The sequence below is a fragment of the Mesoplodon bidens genome (genome assembly GCF_964165515.1).
Source record: "Mesoplodon bidens genome assembly, chromosome: 1".
Classification (NCBI taxonomy): Eukaryota; Metazoa; Chordata; class Mammalia; order Artiodactyla; family Ziphiidae; genus Mesoplodon; species Mesoplodon bidens.
In genome coordinates, this window is record NC_138176.1 from 148457668 (window position 1) to 148472655 (window position 14988).

The window sequence follows — 14988 nt, forward strand, 5'->3', positions numbered from 1 at the left end:
TACTTTCTGGAAAATGTTTTTCCAACTTCTTTTAAGTATCATGAACCACACATTTTAAAACTTTTCATTTACAAAAAGAAAAAAAGCAGCTCACTGTGTTGACACTTTTTACAGCTAGAGAGACAACTGCATGAAGATGAAGAGTTTGCCAGAACATTAGCCATGTTGGATGAAGAACCCAAGACCAGAAAGGTGGTGCCAGGCTGTTTGCACTCTGAATATACAGTACAGATCAGTGTTCCCTTTTAGACCTGTGTAGTCTAGGCTCTGGAGATATAACCATGAATAACTCTTCTAGAGAGAAGCTAAATTATTTTTATTTATAAAAATGTTTTTGGAGAAGCTCATTGAGAAACTTCTTCTTCCTAAAGGAAGGTTGATAGAGCCAAAGCCAACCAAAACCCTTCTTCACAAAACAACAAGTTGTAACTTTTACTTACTCTCTGTCACAAAGGGGTTCTCATATACTTGTTCAGAGAATAACACTTAAAAAGATTCCGATGGAATCTAAAGTTTAATAACTTTAATATTAATTACTGTCTTTTTTTTTTTTTTTTTTTTTTGCGGTACGCGGGCCTCTCACTGTTGTGGCCTCTCCCGTTGCGGAGCACAGGCTCCGGACGCGCAGGCTCAGCGGCCATGGCTCACGGGCCCAGCCGCTCTGCGGCATGTGGGATCTTCCCGGACCGGGGCACGAACTCGTGTGCCCTGCATCGGCAGGCGGACTCTCAACCACTGCGCCACCTTTTTAAAAACATAATTTTGCTGTTTCTAGTTAGCTATCTTTAAGATCTGTATTAGGACAGTCTCAAATAATAATGAGTGTATTTTGGGGAATCTCTAAAAGCATCAGGATTTTTTTCATTAAGCACTTGATCTCCAAAAAATTAGCCTTATTTCTGTTGAATCACATTCTGTTAATATTGTCATTATCAATATCTGACTAAAAGATTTTACAGCAGGCTGGTGTAAGTAGGGTATGGTGGGGACTTTGTCATTTGAAAAGCCTTACTTCATCTAAAGGCATTTAAATTAGAATTACTTAAAAAATATGCTGTGTCATGCACCCCAATTTGTGACCTCTTTGTAAAATGGAGAGTTTTGAAGGAGCAGTGAAGGAGCATTTTTTTCTCTTGAGAAAATACTCTTTATTTTTCTTTTGATCTTTAGATTGTTTTTAATTTAGTCTTTTGGGTTTAGATTTTAGTTTTTAACTGCATAATGCTAACAATTTGAGAATGGAGATGAAACCAGCAGAAACAAGTCTTTCATTTTCAGACTCGCAAGTGGGGAACAACTGGCATAATTTTTTATAGATGTATTTTTTATACCCTTTCATCTGTTTCCTCATCTGTAAAATTAAAAGTAGTAAAACATGTTTCATTTGCCCCAGAAATTTTGTGTATAAATGAATGAAAATTTATTGTATTCCTCTACTTTGGAAGATGACCCTTAATCTTTGGTTGATTTTAACAACATATTTTGTGGTAATAGTTTTCCTGTTATTTGTCACATTTGACACCTTTTACGTTTTCTTAGGCTCAAAAGGACCCAGGAGAGAGAGAGACATTTTCATCTATACAAGCCAGTTTATGTAAAGCAGAAAAACCTAAATATCCTCATAAAGGTAAAACTAGCAGAAAAAAGTAAGCTGGAACACTTATCTTTATTGAAGAAAATTCATGTAACCATTTTTAAACGTTCTGTTCAGTAATTGCCTGGTATTCTTAGATAGATATTTCATAGGAGTACTGGAGCATGTTCTACTTAGATACCTGGAAAGCTGTTTGGATATTAGTTGGTGTAGAATGCCTGTCTGCTCTGATTACGAGAAATGTATCATAGCTCTTGGCTTCATGTTTATTTCCAAGTGTAGTGCAACTGTGTGGACTTCAATACATGAAGACAAAGGACTAGATGTTTCAAGCTCATAGAGTTGGCTCATAGTTGTCCAGGTCATCTGAAGCTCTTCTGCTGGTTGTCTGGAGGTTTTAGTTTTTTTTTTTAGTGGTCCTGATATCTAACCATCTGTTAATATAGATGGGCTTAATCTTATATCTGTTCATATAATTTTAGTCTTGAAATCCCAAGATTCTTTCAGACTTTATTACAAACAGAATTTTTTATGTGACATATTTTAATTAGCAACTTTTCTCTGTGTGAATTTCAGATCATTGACGTTTATCTGTGGAATAAAGTCCATGTTCTCAGATGTAGTTTACTGTATTATTTCAATTAGTGAGTAATTTATATTAAAAAAGGCAGATCCCTTAATTTGAATTGGTTATACAAAGAAGTAATATACAGATGTTTAATTTTTAAAAATAAATGTTCTGTATAAACTGAAGAACTAAAATCTTAATGTGCGTGTTATGAAGTCACCATATGACGTTGTGTCCTACTAAGATTATTCAGTTGAAAAATGAAAAAATAATCTTGATACTGGGTATCATTTTCCAAAAACAACAACCATAATCTTTTCTTTCTCCTAATAAAAACAGAACAATTTTCAGATGACAGAAGGAACTGCAGTCCTAAGAAGCAAACTAAATGTGAAAGTTCAAAAGAATCTCAGCAACATTCCAGGTCATCCACTCATAAAATAGGAGAAACTTCTTCTCCAAAAACCAGTTCCAAGCTGGCACCATTGAAAAAAAAAGAAGAAAGTTCTAATAAAGAAACAGAGCCTATGGCCTCGAGAAGAAAAGAAAATGCTGTTGAGTTAAAAGAGACAAGAACTCCTAAGAAAATCAAAAGTTCTCCAGCTAAAAAAGAGGTATAAATTTTCTAAAAGCATATCATTTGGGGCTGTGTGTTGATCTTGGTTTGATTGTTTTCAAGTTTTATTTCTAACTTTATAAGTCATTATAGTACTTTAAAAATATATTTATTTATTTATTTTTGGCTGCGTTGGGTCTTCGTTGCTGTGTGCAGGCTTTCTCTAGTTGTGGCGAGCAGGGGCTACTCTTCGTTGCGGTGCGCAGGCTTCTCATTGCAGTGGCTTCTCTTGCTGCGGAGCACGGGCTGTAGGTGCACAGGCTTCAGTAGTTGTGGCACGTGGGTTCAGTAGTTGTGGCTCGCGGTCTCTAGAGCGCAGGCTCAGTAGCTGTGGCGCACGGGCTTAGTTGCTCCGCGGCATGTGGGATCTTCCCGGACCAGGGCTTGAACTCGTTTCCCCTACATTAGCAGGTGGATTCTTAACCACTGTGCCACCCGGGAAGTCCCCCTTTTCATTTTTTTTGCTTGGGGCTAGCAACTTGGCTTATACACCCAATCTACCCTGAGGTACGTGCCTTTAGAGAGAGTCAAAAGGTTTGAGAAGGGCTGATGGCAGTGATGTTTATAAGCCAGGCACGTGTAAATTGGGGAGTACCTCTGTAGCTGAAATTGTTAATATCAGGACCAAACACTGAAGTGACTTAATGTTTATTTATTGATATGTATTTTTAATTTTACATTAAATTTGCATGACTTTATTCAATTTCCTCTCCCTCTCCCCAAAGTCTATAAGTCCTGAAGATTCTGAAAAGAGACGTACTAATTATCAAGCTTATCGAAGCTACTTAAATCGAGAAGGTCCCAAAGCTCTGGGCTCCAAAGAGATACCAAAGGTAAGAGTACTGAGAGGGTATGTCATGGCCTCTGGCCTGTGGGTCCATGTATGTATTTACTATGTTTACAGTAGCAGAGAATTAATAATTAAAAATGAACAGAAAAGCCTTAGTCACCATCTTTACGAATTAGGAGATAGGCTACGGCAGTCACAAGATTAATGCTCTTTGCCTTCATGGTGCTTATAGTCTAACTCAGGAAAGAGACACTAAGTAAATTATTATTTATTATATTGTGATATGTGCCATAAGGGAAAAATCCGAGATTCTTTTAGGGGGTGTAACAGAGGAACCTGGCCCTAAGAGGAGTTGTAAGTGGGGGAAAAGTATGACCAGATTTGCATTTCAAGGAGAGCACTCTGGCTGCTGAATATAGAGTGCAGTGGAGGGGGAGGAATAAATATAGGGAGATCAATTCGGGGAGATGGTGAGAAATAATAGTGACTTGTCTAGGCTAGTAGTAGTGAAAGGGCTGAGAAGTGAAGTAGCTTCAATGGAAGAGGCAAAATCTATAGGACTTGGCTCCCTTTGGCACATGTCTTTTGTATTATCAAGTTAACTTTCCAATCAAGAGATTATGTGCTGTTGCCTTTAAGTTGCTTGCAGGTTGTTAGATTTACTATCATAAGGTAAACAGCCAGAGAGAAGGGCAGGAGCTCAAACTTGTTTAGTTTTTTCAGAATTGAAACTTTCATTTTTTAACAATAGCAAGATATTCTGTAGGTACATTGCATCTGGTTGTTAAAGTGTTACAAGTTAACTAGTAGTTTAAATATTTAAAAAAATGAGAATAGTATGAATGGATAATTTTAATACACTTTCCTAACCATGTTGGATGTATATTTTTTATTGCTGGTTTTAGAAGTTTATTAAATGTTAACCTACATAAGAATTTCTCAGGATTTAATTTGTTCCTGCTTATTTGCTGTGAATTTCCTGTAAATTTTTTCATGCTGAGATTATTTATGATGTCGAATGAGAAAAATCAACTTCCTGCAGCTTTGATGCCAAATATTTCTTTGGAAAGCTGCCATGTAATTTCCTCTCTGCTTGAACACTTTGGTTTTTAGGGAGCTGAAAATTGCTTGGAAGGCCTTACATTTGTAATCACAGGAGTGCTGGAGTCCATTGAACGAGATGAGGCCAAGTCTCTAATTGAGCGTTATGGGGGAAAAGTAACAGGAAATGTCAGCAAGAAAACAAACTACCTTGTCATGGGTCGTGATAGTGGTCAGTCCAAGAGTGATAAGGTGGGTACTGCTGTGTTCTCAGCACAGTGAAGTAGGCTGCTTGCCTTGGCAGGCTCTTCATGTGACCATATGTAGTAATGTCCTTTACACGGAGTGAGATGAAGGAAAAAAATGGAAAAGTAATTTCTTCACTACATTATTTCTTCTCCACAGACATGTTGTTTGGCTTTGACCCTGGGATTTTGGTTTTCCAGTTGAAGGCACAGTTCCTATTTACTTGGCTTTCTTAGTGTAGTATTCTAGTCAAAATCTTTTTTTGAAGATAGAACCAAATGCAGTTTTCCTCTTTTTTTAGTCCTAAGTATTCCTATATATGCTGCTGTGGACTCCATCTTAAGTTTTTTAACTGGAAGATCTTTTTATTGGAAGGTCTGTTGGGTAGTATTGCATTTAGTTCCAAGTATAATAGAATACCTGACTAACTATGGTTTTGACAAATAGCTGCTTATTTCCTTACCTTATGAGAATTTCAGAGGCAGGCAGTTGTGGGGGATGGTTCAGCACCTCAGTGATGTAGCTAGACTTAGTGCCATCCTCCATTTCTGTCTTCATGCACGTTGCCTTGTGTTGCAAGGTAGCTGCCACTCTTGAGTTCACATATAAGGCAGGAAATAGGGAGCAGTGACAAGATGTTATAGTAGCTGTGACTGACCTTATAAGAGTTTTCCTGGAAACACCTCTTACAGAATTCCACTTAAGGGGCTTCCCTGGTGGCGCAGTGGTTGAGAGTCCGCCTGCCGATGCAGGGGACACGGGTTCGTGCCCCGGTCTGGGAAGATCCCACATGCCGCAGAGCGGCTGGGCCCGTGAGCCATGGCTGCTGAGCCTGCGCATCCGGAGCCTGTTCTCTGCAAGGGGAGAGGCCACAACAGTGAGAGGCCCGCCTACCGCAAAAAAAAAAAAAAAAAAAAAAAAAAAAAAAGAATTCCACTTAAGTCTCATTGGCCAGAGCTGTCACGTGGCCATTCACAGCTACACGAGAGGTTAGGGAGGATGAGGACTTTTCTGATTCTCAGACCAATCATAAGTCATCACTTGGAAATGGACACATTGGAGTTCTGTTAGCAGGGATAAGGTGGAGGAGAATGTCTGCCAGCCGATACGGCTTTGACCCTAGTGGCTTTGACCTTTGTAGGGCAGAGGGAAAGGTAAAGCAATCCACAGAAGTGGCAGTGTGATACCTCAGGTGCCAACTCACCACTCTTAGAGGAGGTATCTGTTATTTTCTTTCTTTTTAATGATACTTTTTCATGAACATGGTTTTAGAAAATATTCCAGTGTTATCTAATTTACAAATGTGGCTTTTCACCTTCTCACAAGCCTGAGAATCATATTTTTTTTTTTACAGAAAGTAATGGTTTCAATGATTTGCATTTTTAATTAATAGGCAGCAGCCTTGGGAACAAAAATTATTGATGAAGATGGCCTATTGAATCTGATTCGAACTATGCCAGGCAAGAAGTCCAAGTATGAAATAGCAGCTGAAGCTGAGGTTTGTATACAATGAACTTGACTTGTCATTTAAGTTGGTGTATAGCAACTTCCCTGTTTCATAGAGACATTTCTTGGGTGGATGCAGGTCTGTGGGCTAAAAAATTAACTTTTCCTTCTACCACAAATGAACTTACCTTATTTCCTTTTGAGTGGTGAACTGTGCTGTAGGCTGTTGTCTTTGATGTGTTTCCTTACCTTTCTCAAAGGAGTATGAGGAGGGAGAGGGGACCTTGTATTGCACTTAGCATATCTACTTAAACCGTCCATATTTTCCATATTCTTGCAATAACATTGTGCAAAGGTTCTTGCTTAAGAGTTCTTTGAAGGATATACTATAGGTATCAGCATGATAATATTTTCATTTAGAACTATATTAGGACTTTTCCAGTTGTGACAGAAACCAAGCCGATATTAGCTTTAGCAAAAAGGGAAAAATTTTGACTCACATAACTAAACTCTGGGCAGTCGGATGTAGGGACTACTGCATGTACAGACTGCAGTGCCTTTAGGACTCTTTCAGTTTCTGTCTCTGTACTTCTCCTAGTGTTAGCTTTATTCATTTCCACTATATACAGGTCTTTTCCGTGTGTAGGACACAGGGGTGCCAGCAGCCCAAGTTTAATGTCCCCAGCTCTGTCACCCAAGTGGTGAGGTGGTCTTCCGATTTATTCCAGTTAGAAAAATCTTGGGGAATGATTTGGATTAGCCTGTCATCAGTGTCCCCTAATGTTGACAGCTTAAATAGCCATAATACAGTTATCAAACCCAGGAGGTTAACATTGATGCCATGCTGTTAACTTCACAATTCCCCCCCGTTATGCTTAGGATCCCACACTGCACTGAGTTGTGTCTTCTTAGTCTCCTCCAATCTATGATAGTTCCTCAAGTCTTTCCTTGTCTTTTTATGAGCTTGATTTGATGAGTACTAGTCAGTTGTTTTTTTTTTTGTTTTTTTTTTGCGGTAGGCGGGCCTCTCACTGTTGTGGCCTCTCCCCTTGCAGAGCACAGGCTCCGGATGCGCAGGCTCAGCAGCCATGGCTCACGGGCCCAGCCGCTCCGCGGCATGTGGGATCTTCCCAGACCGGGGCACGAACCCGTGTCCCCTGCATCGGCAGGCGGACTCTCAACCACTGCGCCACCAGGGAAGCCCTAGTCAGTTGTTTTGTAGAATGTCTCTCAGTTTGGGTTGTTGATGTTTTCTCATGGTTAGGTTGAGGTTATGCATTTTTGGCAAAGAAGACCACATAAGTGATACCCTGTCCTCTTCAGTGCATTGTGTCAGCTGTGCATGATGCCGATGTGTCTTATTACTGGTGATGTTAACCTTTATTACTTGGTTAAGATGATTTCTGCCTGGTTTTCCCACCAGTGAAGTGACAGTTTTTCTCCTTTGTAATTGATAAATATCTTGGGGAGATACTTTAATACCTTGTTGTTCCTCAAACATTCACCCACTAATTTTAGCACCCACTCACTGATAAAGAGGCACTTTTTTTTTAACATCTTTACTGGAGTATAATTGCTTTACAATGGTGTGTTAGTTTCTGCTTTATAACAAAGTGAATCAGCTATCCATATACATATATCCCCATATCTCCTCCCGCTTGCGTCTCCCTCCCTCCCACCCTCCCTATCCCACCCCTCTAGGTGGTCACAAAGCACCGAGTTGATCTCCCTGTGCTATGCGGCTGCTTCCCACTAGCTATCTGTTTTACATTTGGTAGTGTACATATGTCCATGCCACTCTCCCACTTCGTCCCAGCTTACCCTTCCCCCTCCCCATAACCTCAAGTCCATTCGCTACGCGTCCATCTTTATTCCTGTCCTGCCCCTAGGTTCTTCAGAACCTTTTTTTTTTTTTTAGATTCCATATATGTGTGTTGGCATATGGTATTTGTTTTTCTCTTTCTTACTTCACTCTGTATGACAGACTCTAGGTCCATCCACCTCACTACAAATAGCTCAACCTCGTTTCTTTTTATGGCTGAGTAATATTCCATTGTATATATGTGCCACGTCTTCTTTATCCATTCGTCCGATGATGGACACTTAGGTTGTTTCCATCTCCTGGCTGTCGTAAATAGAGCTGCGATGAACATTTTGGTACATGACTCTTTTTGAATTATGGTTTTCTCAGGGTATATGCCCAGTAGTGGGATTGCTAGGTCATATGGTAGCTCTATTTGTAGTTTTTTAAGGAACCTCCATACTGTTCTCCATAGTGGCTGTATCAATTTACATTCCCACCACCAATGCAGAGGCACTTTTTTTTTATTGAGACATTATTCACACATCATAAAATTCACCCTTTTAAAATGTATGTTAGTGGTTTTTAGTATATTCACAAGACTGTGCAGCTGTCACCACTGTCTATTCCAGAACATTTTCATCACTCCCCACGGAAACGCTACACCCATTAGCAGTCACTCTTCATACCCACCCCTGGCAACCACTACTCTACTTTCTGTCTATGGATTTGCCTGTTCTGGAAATTTTCTATAAAGGGAAACATGTAATATGTGGTCTTTTTTTCTGGCTTTTTTCACTTAGCATTGTGTTTTCAAGGTTCAACTATGTTTAAGTATAAATCAGTGCTTCACTCCTTTTTATTGGTGATTAGTATTCCATTGTGTGGATATACCACATTTTGTTTGTTTGTTCATCTGTTGATGGCCATTTTGGGTCGTTTCCATTTTTTTGGCTATAATAATATAATTATTTGTATATATAAAATATAATAACGCTGCTATGAATATTTGTGTACAAGTTTTTGTGGAGGAATTAAATATTAACTAGTCAGAAAACAAATTCTTAATCCTTTACCTTTTTTTAAACTGATTTTATAGTACTCATTACTTTCAAAAAACTAATATATTCTCATTTTAAAAATTGTATTTGGGTGCTTTTTGGTGTGCTGTTAATTTTTTTAAAGTTTGGAAGGTGGGGACTTCCACAAATAGCAGAGTCCATCATGAAAAGACAGACCCAGGTTGGGTAGCTCATTTGGATATCTCAGATTGCCCTCTAGAGTACATTTAGAAGGATAGAAATTCTCTGTATCTCATCAGGTTTCTTTTTTCCTCCAATTTTTAAGATGAAGAAAGAAAAATCCAAATTGGAAAGAACACCCCAAAAAAATGACCAAGGAAAAAGAAAAATTAGTCCAACTAAGAAGGAATCAGAATCTAAAAAGTGCAAACTGACTCCCAAAAAGGCAAGCTCTATAAAGTCAATAAAAAAGGAAACAAGTATGTTTCAGAGAGGCCTGGACTTCAAGGAGCAGGTGGCTGAGGAAACAAATGGTGACAGCTGGGCTAGGAATTTGGCTGATGACAGCAGTGAAAACAAAGTGGAAAATTTGCTCTGGGTGGATAAATATAAGCCAACCTCGCTCAAGACCATAATTGGACAGCAAGGTGACCAGAGCTGTGCCAACAAACTCCTACGCTGGCTCCAAAACTGGCGCAAGCGTCCATCCGAAGATAAGAAACACGGTGATTTTACAGCTTCATTCATTTTTCTGTGTGTCTGTCACCATGTCATTGCTCAGTGACACGTGTTAGGAAGTGTAGTAGTTGGTTCATTGATCTCTCAGCAAGCATTTATTGAGAGCCTGCTCTGAGCCTAGGTGCTGTACTAGATCCCAGGAGTGCTATTGTGAACAAAACACTGTCCCCTTTAAGGCACTCCCGGTCAGTGAGGGAGACGTAGATAAACCAGTAATTAAAATGTATTGTGCTAAGTACTGTTACAGGGTTAAGTATAGGGTCCTCAGGGGGTGGAAGTGCATGGTCAGGGATTCCCATCCCTAGAGGAAGAGATATCTAAGCTAAGACTTGGAAACTAAGAAGGAGTTAGCTAAGTGAAGGGAGGGGAGTGTCAGGTGGGAGAGCATACATGTACCAACGTCCGAGACATGTGAGACCAAGACTCCTGAGAGGGCCAGAGAGACTTGGGAGGAAAGGTGCAAATAAAAAGCTGAGGCACGCTTATGGAGTAGGCAGCCTGAAAATCCCAGTAGCATGTTTGCTTTTGGTAGGCACGGAAAATGAACAGTCGCAATATATATTTAATGTCCAAAGTGTTTATTATTGGAACTGAAGTTTCCAATCACAAATGTTAGTTAGTAGGGTTGTCTTGAGCTCCAGCCACAGCCCTGGGTGATACTGTGTGAGAAATAAGAGGAAAAATTTAGTGAGCATCATAGTGAATTCCCAAAGCAATGAGTGGGTTATTAATGTCTAGGTGGTCACTAGACATTGACCAACAATGCCAGTTTATTTTATTTATAACAGTTAGATAATATAATTGTAATAATACAGGGTTAAACTTAAGCTGACCCCTATTCTCTTTCCAAAACCAAATAAAAGGTGGTATAAGTGCTTTGTGTACCTAGAGAAGACTTTTTAAGGCTTCATGTCTGTTTTCCCATGTCTGAAGTAGGTTTAACCATCTCTCTCTCAGTCCTTGTATATGAATTGAGAACCCATTATGTGCCAGGTCCCCACGTGATAAGGGGAGGAATTGAGCTAGGCAGGATAGTTGCAGATACAGCATCTTCATTCAGTTCATTCTTTTTGTGATCATGTAGGTGACTGTGCTTGTTAGTATTTACTGAGACATGCCAGGCTCTGTGCTCAGCATGTCCATCCTCACAACATGCCCACTAGACGCATTACTATTGTTAACCTCATTTTACAAAGGAGGAAACAGACACAGAGGGGCTAAGTCACTTCTGAAGTTCTCCCAGCTGCTGGTGAGCGGTAGAGTTAGGATCAGAACCCAGGTAGTGTGCTCCATGACCTGTGCTTTTGTAGGAAAGGAAACTCATAAGATGATTGTTTCAGATCAGGGTTTTAAAGTTAGTTTTCGTGTTTTATTTTGAGTGGAGGTGAGGTAGGGAGTAGAATTTCACTAAATGCTCTGGAAACTGTTGTTTATACTTTGTAAAAAATATTCTGCAAATTTCGAACTAAACTGGAGGTGCTTCTGATGCTAACTTTATGCAGTTATTCCTGCCATTCCTGCATTTCTGTTAGGTAGTAGAGGTTAACATTCTGGAACTTCTTTTTTCCTAGCAGCAAAGTTTGGTAAATTTGCTGGCAAAGATGATGGCTCCAGTTTTAAAGCTGCATTGCTCTCAGGCCCTCCTGGTGTTGGCAAAACAACCACAGCTTCTCTGGTTTGTCAGGTGGGTATTCTGTCATTACTTTTCTAAAATCAAACCTCTAGAATTTGCTTTGGTTCTGGGCATATTTGTCATTTTCATCCTTTTTTTTAATATTGGTAATTATAATAATAGGTGATACTCACTTGTGTGTCAGACGGTGTGCAAATAAGCCCTTGGGTGTATAATCTTATAGATAATATGTCTTACAGACTCTTATAGATACAGATATCTTATATGCCCTTGTAGGAAGAATTGTGTGTACTCAATATAGGTACTGTTGCCATCCTCATGTGACAAACGAAACAGGCTTATAGAGGAGGGTGGTGGCACAGTGTGAACCCAGGTAGTCTAACTCTTCACTGCTATGGGATCCTGCCTTTGCTCTTGTTGTCTCTACAGCTGCCATATCTCTGGACAATGAGAGGACGAGGCACTAGAGCCAACCAGGGCTCATGTATCAGGATGGTATGAAACGATACATGAAATAGTATCAGCATAATAAAATGAGAGGTTTTAAACTTACTTTAAATTTATTGCTGGATTGGAACTTCCCTGGTGGCACAGTGGTTAAGACTCCATGCTCCCAATGCATGGGGCCCGGGTTCGATCCCTGGCCAGGTAACTAGATCCCACATACATGCCGCAACTAAAGAGTTCACATGCCACAACTAAGGAGCCTGTGTGCCGCAACTAAGACCTGGTGCAACCCAATAAATAAATAAATATATATTTAAAAAATTTATTGCTGGATTTCCCGACCCTCTGTTGGATAGGCTGGTGGTTTCATTTAGTCTTTGTTGTATGGACCAGACCATAAATTTATAGTTGGTGTAATAACTATATTTTCTACTCTATTATTTCTATATTTCTATATATAATATAGAAACTATATTTCTACTCTATTATATCTAATATAAAAAATATATTTTCTACTCTATTATTTAACATTTAGAAAAACAAAAAAATTTTTCCCTAGTCTTTACAATTGTGAAGATGGCTTTTTTTTTTTTTTGCAGTATGCGGGCCTCTCACTGCTGCGGCCTCTCCCGTTGTGGAGCACAGGCTCCGGACGCGCAGGCTCAGCAGCCATGGCTCACGGGCGCAGCCGCTCAGCGGCATGTGGGATCTTCCCGGACCGGGGCACGAACCCGTGTCCCCTGCATCGGCAGGCAGACTCTCAACCTCTGCGCCACCAGGGAAGCCCTGAAGATGGCTTTTTTTCCCCTTTATTATTATCATTACTTTTTTTGTGTGTGTGTGGTATGCGGGCCTCTCACTGTTGTGGCCTCTCCTGTTGCGGAGCACAGGCTCCGGACGCGCAGGCCCAGCGGCCATGGCTCATGGGCCCAGCCGCTCCACGGCATGCGGGATCCTCCCAGACCGGGGCACGAACCCGTGTCCCCCACATCGGCAGGCAGACTCCCAACCACTGCGCCACCAGGGAAGCCCTATCATTACTTTTTTTGGGAATTGAATTACGGTCTTTCATAATGCCTTATGATCAACATAATGATCAATTTTGGGAAATAAGTCCAAATTACTTTTCACAATTTGCCAGGAAGATTGTGTATCGGGATAGTTTGACAAAGAATGATTTAACTCTGTAGTTTATCTTGAAGAGTCAATAATTACTTTTTGGTATCTTAATAAAGATTAATTCTAGATCTACTATTGAAATTTTAGGATGGTTATATTTAATTCTTTTGGGGACTTTAAGAAGCAAACTTCTTAAAATTGCTAGTGTTCAAATATACTCTTCCAGATTAGTGCTATGTGAGCTAAGGTTTTAAGACCAAACTTGTGTGTGTTTACATGTGTGTGGTATGTTATGTATATGATATTTTTTAAAAATCTCTTAATAATGTGAGGCATATTATAGTTAATCTTATTGTCTGTTAGTATCCTACTTTATCTTTTCACCCATGGTTACTTATGTGACTTCTCTACCCTCTTTCTTCCTTAATTGCCTTGTTTTTGGGGGGGTGAGTTACTAATTTGCATTGTGATAGTAATGGTGTCCAACATTTTGATTAGGAATTGGGATATAGCTACGTGGAACTGAATGCAAGTGACACTCGGAGTAAGAACAGTTTGAAGGAGATTGTTGCTGAATCACTGAATAATACTAGCATCAAAGGCTTTTATTCAAGTACGTGGATTTTTAAACTGTTTTTTTTTGGTGGAGGGGAGAGGTTATGTAAGAAAAAGAGGTTAATTTCAATGTTCAGTAACCAGTATTGAACATTACTATGTGCCAGGCACCCTTCTAAGTCCTAGGGCTAATGAGAGAATAAGAAAAGCCCTCTGACATAATTCTGATAGGACAGTAGTTAACTTTTTATTTTTTATTTTTTTTTTTCGGTATGTGGGCCTCTCACTGCTGTGGCCTCTCCCGCCACGGAGCACAGGCTCTGGACGCGCAGACTCAGCGGCCATGGCTCACTGGCCCAGCCGCTCTGCGGCACGTGGGATCCTCCTGGACTGGGGCACGAACCCGTGTCCCCTGCATCGGCAGGGGAACTCTCAACCACTGCGCCACCAGGGAAGCCAGTAGTAACTTTTTTTTTGGTCAGGTCTTAGTGGTTTCTGAGAACGTGATAAAAATGTATATGTGGACATATTTATGCAGATTTTAGAGGATTCAAAAGTGAATCCTGTGAAGAGAGAAAGTTGATAAATAATACAATGCAATGAGAGAGGAGATAAAGGCTGTAGGTGAAGGAATGATTCTGTTTGAGACATTGGGGAAAACTACCAGTAAAAGGGTGACGTTTGTTCCAAGGGCCTTGAAAAATGAGAAAGAGAATAGTTTGTGGGTGGAAGAGGTTATTTCAGGTAAAGGTGGTAGAGGAAGAGAAAGGACATAGTGTGAAAGTGTCACTGTGTTTCCGGTTGTAGCTAGTGGTCTGGCGTGGCCAGAGTTTATGCGGAAAATAAGATACCCAAATTACAGACTATACTGCATATTTAGAATCTGTGGTATATTGCATGGTCACCTGAATGGTAGAAGATGATAAAAAGAATTTGCTCAGGAAACGTCACTCTTATACATGATTGGTGGTAGTATAAATCAGTACAGCTCTGGAGAGCAATCTGACAGTATTGCTCAAAGTTGAATTATACATACCCTTTAACCCAGAAAATCCAATTCCTGGAATTTAGCAACTGTTATACTTGTATATATGCAAAATGACAGATGTATGTAGGGGTATTCATTGCACACGATTCATAATAGCAAAAGATTGGAGGCATTTCATATTTTATCAGTGGAAAGTGGTTATGATGTATGTGTAAAATGGAATATTTAAATAGCCTTTAATAAATGAGGTGTTCTGTATGTGCAGATAAGGAACAGATCACAAAAACATATTAAATGATAAAACCATGGTGTATATTTTTATGTACACATGTTTTTAGTATGTATAGAACGTCTCCTAAGGGATATACGTACAGGAGACTGTTC

The 14988-nt window shown here is 39.8% G+C and overlaps 1 protein-coding gene across 16 annotated transcripts in view; it reads left to right on the top strand.

The window, feature by feature from the left end:
- The window catches only part of RFC1 (replication factor C subunit 1), a 79672-nt gene that overhangs the window by 49731 nt on the left and 14953 nt on the right, over positions 1–14988 (top strand). For 4 of the 16 annotated variants that reach the window (XM_081250440.1, XM_081250449.1, XM_081250451.1 and 1 more), the window contains exons 7-16: positions 115–192; positions 1540–1627; positions 2502–2776; positions 3504–3611; positions 4682–4861; positions 6249–6353; positions 9450–9849; positions 11434–11546; positions 11925–11990; positions 13560–13674. In XM_081250440.1, the coding sequence (XP_081106566.1) occupies positions 115–192; positions 1540–1627; positions 2502–2776; positions 3504–3611; positions 4682–4861; positions 6249–6353; positions 9450–9849; positions 11434–11546; positions 11925–11990; positions 13560–13674 (1528 nt within the window). The remainder of the gene's footprint in view (positions 1–114; positions 193–1539; positions 1628–2501; positions 2777–3503; positions 3612–4681; positions 4862–6248; positions 6354–9449; positions 9850–11433; positions 11547–11924; positions 11991–13559; positions 13675–14988) is intronic. The other 12 variants (XM_081250452.1, XM_081250454.1, XM_081250442.1 and 9 more) reach the window with 6 other exon arrangements.